Here is a 7,825-nt window from a genome sequence, read left to right as displayed (position 1 = left end):
CTTTATTGGTGGGACCTCGAAACAAGTTACGGAAAAGGTTATAAAGCAGTGGTGATTACTATAAATTTGTGTACTTTGTTTAAAAGTTTTGTATTTTATTTAATGTATTTTTCTTAATTGGTAAGATTGAAAGGGGCAGAGAAAAACTAGCGTGAGAGTAAAAATGGGGCGAGAAAGATGTGAATTTTCCCTATTCGGTTTTCGGCTTAAACCTTGTCTAATCCCAAACAAGATTCGAGCATAGGAATGTTGAAGGAAACTTCTGGCAAATTTCCACATAATTGGAACGTTTTTCATCTGGGAGCGCGTTGAACAAAATCCTCACGTTTTCCCTTGACTTCACGAAAACAAAAAAACAATATAGTACAGCAGTGATTAGTGATGGTCAGGGTCAAAGGTAGCGCGTTCCCATTTGTGCACACGCCTACGCTTCTTTCTCTTTCCCTTCCTTCATTCCACCAACTATAAAACCCACAACTCTTCTCTCTCTTTCCCAAATTCTTCACCGTTCACACACTCTTTTCATACCTTTCTTCATTTCACATGGAAATTGGTTCCCCTTCATTCCTTACCCTCGAAGACTATTCTTCCTTCTTCCTCTCCGACACAACCAACATGGATCCCAATTCCACCCTCATTCCCAATTTCACCGCCAACCCCAGGAAGCGTTCCCAATACGACTTAAACGACACTGCATTCAACGACCTCTTCAATTCCCTCGTTCACAACAACAACAAACAACATCAACAACCCCTTATGGATTCTAAACAATTCCAATTAGACTTCGACTCGTCTCCGACTAAAAGACCTCGCCGTGGTCCAGAAGATATCGACACTGCCACCTCTTCCACGCCGCCGCAGCAGCGCCGCCTGTGGGTCAAGGACAGGTCCAAGGACTGGTGGGAGCGCTGCAACAGCCCGGACTTCCCGGAGAACGAATTCAGGCGGTGCTTCCGAATGAGCAAGGCCACCTTCGACGTCATCTGCCAGCATCTGGACTCCGCCGTCACCAAAAAGAACACCATGCTCCGCGACGCCATCCCGGTGCGGCAGCGCGTGGCGGTGTGCATCTGGCGGCTGGCCACCGGCGACCCGCTCCGCGAGGTGTCCAAGCGCTTCGGTCTGGGAATCTCCACTTGCCACAAGCTCGTCCTGGAGGTCTGCGCCGCCATCAAAACCGTCCTGATGCCGAAGTTCCTTCACTGGCCGAACGAATCCGAGATGAAAGGCGTAAAAGAAGAGTTTGAGTCTCTCTCCGGAATCCCGCACGTGGGAGGGTCAATGTACACCACTCACATTCCCATCATTGCACCCAAGTCGAACGTGAACGCTTACTTCAACAAGCGCCACACCGAGCGGAACCAGAAGACGTGTTACTCGATAACGGTTCAAGGCGTGGTTGATCCTAAAGGGGTTTTCAACGACGTGTGCATCGGGTGGCCCGGTTCTCTCTCGGACGATCAGGTCTTGGAGAAGAGCGCGTTGTACCAGAGAGCGAGTAGGGGAAGCTTGAAGGACGTGTGGGTGGTGGGAAATTCGGGGCACCCTTTGATGGAGGGTGTTTTGGTACCCTACACGCACCAGAACCTTACTTGGACTCAGCACGCGTTTAATCAGAAGGTGGGAGAGATTCAGGGAATTGCCAAGGAGGCATTTGCGAGACTGAAAGGGAGGTGGTCTTGCTTGCAGAAGAGAACCGAAGTGAAGCTGGAGGACTTGCCCGTGCTTCTTGGTGCTTGCTGTGTTCTGCATAATATCTGTGAGATGAGGAATGAGGAAATTGATCCCGACTGGAAATTTGAGATCTTTGATGATGAAATGGTGGCGGAGAACGGCATTCGCTCTAATGCTGCAGAGAAGGCCAGGGATCAGATAGCGCATTATTTGTTGCACCATGGCCGCGCCGGCACCAACTTTTTTTAGACATGGATCAAATCTCACCCATGGCTCTCATAATCATGTCTTATACTTGTTTTCTCATTTTGTCAAGCATTCTTTTGGCTATATTTTCCTTAATCATTATTAGCCAATAATTATAATAAGATTGTTGTATAGATAGATATCTTTTGCCCAGTTGAAAAAGGAATGAAATTTATTTTGATTTTCTTGTTCTTATTTGATGGCTTCTGGTTGAAACAACGGGCTGGGACTCGAGTTTCTTAGTAGTACAGATTTTTAAAACTCCTCAAATTAACGTCACTCTGAAACCGCGGCTTCTTTTTATTATGTTTCTAGTTCTACATTAAAAAAACTTTTTTTCTTTTCTTATTTGATTTTACTAAATGTTAACTTAGGATTTATATTCTTTATCCTTTCTTTAAACGAAATACAGTGCATTGGGAGAGCACAAAAACCCAAACTCAGAACACCTCACCACAACACCAGTCTCCCACCAATCACATACCGCACCACCACTACGGGAAACACAATAAAACCCCTTCAACTGGAAAATTACACACAGCCAACAAACAAACCCAAACCCACATAAAAAATACAAATAATAATAGATAAAGAAAGAAAAAGAGAAACTACCAATAGATCAGCAGAGAAAAGAGGTTAAGAGAAGAGATACAAATCCAGAAAATTAAAATTTAAAATAATAGAAACTTAGCACTTGTAATGGTAGATCCGTACAACGTACAACAGCTAGAAGTCTCAGTTGTGAATTCATTATACTTAAAAAGAGCTACAACTAATAAGCTAATGATCATTAATCATTATCTAAAATCTTAATCTGGTTCAATAATAAAGAGTTCATAAGCAAATTTCAAGAATAAGATACATCATTCAGTATTAATGACATTAATGTCAAACACCGAAATTTCACTTAAGCATTGGAGTGCATTTTGTAAGTATCATCGGAACTTGGAATTCAAAAAAACAAAGAAATAAGAGAATGAAAAACTAAGACCATTCCAAAAAAAATAAAATAGACCAACCAAAAAAAGGAGAGAATAATTCTCTTGATTCTAACCACACATACTAAATTTTAATAATTTGTTTAAATTACAAAATAAAACAATAATATTTTGCATCCAGCAAATTCTTATGTGCACCATACCAATTTAGACCTGACACTTTTCAAAAAATTTAAAATTATCTTTTATTTCAGATATAAAATCTGAAATTTAAAAAATATCATTCAAAAATCAAAAATTCAATTTTGAAAAAATAAATTCGAAATATAAAAAATATATTTAAAAAAATATGGAAAAGCATCTCAAAAAATATTTTTCAAAATTTAAAAATATATTTCGAAAATCAAAATCTAAAAATATATTATGGAAAAAATTCTATAAACATCATTTATTTGCATCATCTTTTATTTAAGATTCTTTTTATCATTTTATATAAATATTTTATTAAAAATAAATCAAATACAAATTCAAATTAGCATGTTCGAGGAGAATTTGCCCATAAATAATTGTGAGGTGGAAGTACGAGATACTGGGCTGTGACTCTCTGGACAGTGATGTAATTTAATTTTGTTCATCTTGTCCCACAAAGTTTGACCCTAAAATATTATCTCTGAAACCTACAAATATGATTAGTGTGCTTCTGTTTTGTCAGTTTTGACTTCTATCTACGCGGTCGTATCGTTCGTACTCGGAGAAGAGTATCGCGTTTTTTGTTCTCTATTAATCACTCTGGAAAAAAAAAAACACGTGTAGGACAAAGGTCCACGTGTCTAGCTCCCAAGCTTCTAGTTACAGAATATTTTGTTTATGTTTTTTCTTCTGTAACTTTAACGCTGCTGGTGTCTCAGTGGAATTTTAACCGTCACTAACTCCTATAAAATGGTGGCAGTTGGGTAGTTAATTTGTCTGTTTAAGCCTTATAATTCTTTTCCTCTTCTCTGCTTCACGCCCCTGCAATCCAACCCACAACCACTTTCACTCTTTTCACATTGAAGACTTAAGATGTTTCCTTCACATGTTCCGGTTTTCAAATCATAAAACATTTTTTCTGTCACATGTTTGCGTCAACCCAGTCTTAGGGAAGTGGAATACCTCTCTTTTGTTTGTTGGGAGGAGAAAAAGAGAGACTTTTTGGATACGGAGAATCATAGAGAAGTTGTAGCCAAACATTGAAAAATTTTCCCCTCTGGTTTCTATGTTCTTTAATCTTTTGGATATGTCTTTTCTTTTTCCATCGGATCTACTTATTGCCGTATCAAAAGGAACAAGGTTGTTTTATTGTATGATTTTAATAATATTCATACACTTATTTTTTGTTGTCACACATTATCTCTCTTTATGCCTCTCACTTTCTTATATTTCTTATACTGATAAATAAGAAGTCAACGTATGAGAAAAAGATAAAACCTAAAGCCAACATCACTTATATATTACCTAACAATTCATTATCCATTAATATATCTATTGTATTATTTAACTACTACATTAATATAAGACATAAATATGATTACATCATTTAATATAAAAATAAGGATAATAAAACATTTGAAACATAAGTACTGACATCAATTCATTTTCTTATGAAAGTCAAACCTATAAGTGGACCTCTATTAAATTTGTGTTCTTTTTTATTACTATTGAAGTCATTTTTCATTTTTTTTTCTATAACTTATTCACATTAAGTTAGTAACAGATTCTACCTCATTAATAGCTCTACTAAAAATATTTGAAATTTTGGTAAAAAGAGAATTTTTATTGGCATAATTTATTTATACTATACAGCATCTTTCTGTGCTTTTTGTCTCCCTTAATTATCCAAAACTAGGCATAATAGTTATAGAATTATGTCACTGAACTCACAGGAAGCTTAGTCAATATCTTTTTTCCTAATCAATTACTAATTACTAAATCTTCTCATCATCACATGCTGTCGATCTGCAAAACTAACACACGTTATAACCTGTTTTTTAAGTGTTAAACTTAAATATAAAATCATTCATGAGCTTTTTCTCCATTTTTTTAAATTAAAATCCACATTTCAGAATAATGTAATGTGGACCTGGGTGAATATAAAATTAGTCATCACGAACTTTCACTTTGACAATTTATGATTATTACAATTTATTATGTTTATTATAATTTTTCAATATGAAAATAACTTTTATTATCATCTAAGAAATAAAGATTAATTTCACTAACTTCCTATAATTGACAACCATTAAAATCCAAAACTTTTAGAAAACAAACAATTATATATATATATATGTGTGTGGAAGTTTTTATGATAAATGTTTGTAAAGTTGTTTATGATCAAGTAATCATTACCGTACATTTAGTGATCAAGTGAGCAAAGAAAAATGTCATCACACATGAACATGGCAAATCTTACACTCATCTTTTACTTTGGATTGGAAAAAAAATAGAAAGTTAAGCCTTTTTTTAGAAAAAAAGTTAGTAAAAAAATATTAAAAAAAGTGAAAATTTTATAGTATATATAATTAATAAATAAATTAAGAAAAAATAGTATAAATTAGTTTTAAAAAATAATTAATCATGAAATAATTAATGTATGAAATGAAAAAATGGAAAATAAAATATTTTTTAAAATTCAAATATAGATATAAATAATATTTTTAAAATGAAGTTGAAATGTTTTTTGGCTTCGAAATTTATAAAGGTAAGAGTTTATTACAAAATTTGTAATAATTGAAATTAGATTTAAAGAAAAAAATTAACATCTTTTAATAAAACCATAATATGCAGAGCTTGTAGAATTTTGTGATTAGATTTAAATAATGTTAAAAATAGATTTATAAACACAATTTTTTATCTTTATTTTTCAATAACTCACGTGAAAGGGATTGGTGTTTTAATATAAATACTAATAACAAATTATAAAATGACATATAGGCATATTCAATTATATGTTATTAGGTGAAACAATATTTCCTCACACAATCTCAAGCCATTTAGAAGATAAGTAATTAATTTACTAATTAAATTATATACTGAAAATATTTTTATTTTTATTTGTATTATACATTTTTCTTTATATCCATTTTCTCCCTTACACAAAACTTCCATGAAAATGAAATATTAAAACCTTTCTTAATATCATTTACAGTGATTGAACATAGGGAGTTGTTAGTGATAACAAAATGTCAACGACATGCAACATGTGTGGTTTGACTCATTGTGACTGCTTTGGTTTCACTTTTCTAAATTTAGGATTGTGTCCTAGATTCTATTGCCTAAGTGCATAACCAATGAGTGAGTTCATTTTGCTAAAATATTTCTCAAATAAAAACTACAGGATTTTAAAAAATAAATTATTAGTCATAGTATCTTAAAATGTATTTTATCAAATAAATTATAGTAAATTCAAATATTAATTAATATTTTCATTATTTTATATTAAACAGATAAAATAAATAAACCAAGTTAGTAATTTTCAACTTCTAATTATTAGGTTTCAATTAACTTTTTAATTTTCAGCTACTTTTCTCAATAATACTAAATGATTCTGAGATACTTTTTATCAGTGGAAAAAAATAAAAATAAACTACATTGGAAGAAGTTGCAGAGTACAGGAGGACAAAATGTTGTAGGAGTTTATTGTCCTTGTAATTTGTATATATTTTATAAAGATATTACTGAAAATGGTAAATTAAATTAAATTAAAAATGTAAAAAAAAATTGAAATTGACATTGACATGATAATTCTGATTATTTTTAACTCTTATATCAACTGATTACGCAGATAAATATATTAAATGAAGAAAGGTGAAAAAAACAAAACAAAAATATAAATGCAGAAAACGAAATTGTTTTGAATGAAAAAAAATTCTTGTTGTAAAAGGTGATTTGCAATTTGCATCAGTTTTCACATAATTCATTAAGTTTGTTATTTCTGTATTCATGTATTATATTTTCATCATTTGTTTATATTATAATAAATAAATCATTAAATTAATTCAATATTTTATTAATTCATATTTTTTACTTAAAAAAATAACAATTAAAATAATAAATAAATTAAAATAAGATCATTTTTTTTCTTTTATTAATATATATTAACATAAAATAATATAATAATTAATTAAAATAATAAAGAATTAATTTATACTTATATTTTATAAATTAATTTATTTTAATATATTTATATTTTAAAATATAAATTTTCTATTTACTAACATTTGATAATTGTTTTTTATTTTAATTTAAAATTTATATTCACTCTAATTTATATTTTAAATTTTATTCTTTTATCAAATTATTTTTTAAAATTATTTCACAAACTAATTTTTAAACATATACAGAAAAATTATTATATTATATCATTCACATCTATCAACTTTTTACCTTTTCTTTCTTTTAATCCCAACAATTTCACATCTTACCTACTTTCTCTTTATTTATTTTCTTTACAACTATCTCTTTTAATATAAAAAAAACATAAATTTTAGTAAATTGAAATAATGATAAGATATTTTAAAATAGAGTCGTAATAAATCAATTATTAACTATTGACATTAAAAGCTTTTTCAATTTTTCTTGTAAAACAGTAATTAGTGGAGTTTTATATATATATATATATATATATATATATATACACACGCACATAGAAAGAGAGTGATAGGATAGATTTTTTATTAATTTAAAAAACTTTACAATTTTATGAAGAGAAAAAACAGGTAACTGGTTTGAACAGGTAACTTAAAAAAAAATCTTAAAAATTAAAATTTATTCTAATTTTTTAAAACAAAAAAAAAAATCATATTATTGTATGTAAATATTTTGAATGTAAATGTGTTATTGACATTGTTGTCTTTTATTAAATTAAACTAATTATTACGCTATATTTAATTTTAATTTTTATATTTATTAAATTAAATTAATTATTATGC

At 30.3% G+C, this 7,825-nt stretch overlaps 1 protein-coding gene across 1 annotated transcript; it reads left to right on the top strand.

Annotated features, from left to right (window-relative positions):
• The first annotated feature begins 465 nt into the window (after positions 1–465).
• On the top strand, positions 466–2,115 carry LOC137807208 (protein ALP1-like). Its single transcript, XM_068607707.1, has one exon. It carries the CDS (start codon positions 544–546, stop codon positions 1,921–1,923), a length of 1,380 nt encoding a protein of 459 aa, XP_068463808.1. The 5' UTR covers positions 466–543; the 3' UTR covers positions 1,924–2,115.
• Positions 2,116–7,825: the final 5,710 nt, after the last annotated feature.

This window comes from Phaseolus vulgaris, chromosome 3, assembly GCF_000499845.2.
Source record: "Phaseolus vulgaris cultivar G19833 chromosome 3, P. vulgaris v2.0, whole genome shotgun sequence".
Lineage (NCBI taxonomy): Eukaryota > Viridiplantae > Streptophyta > Magnoliopsida > Fabales > Fabaceae > Phaseolus > Phaseolus vulgaris.
This window is presented reverse-complemented; position numbering and strand designations above follow the sequence as displayed.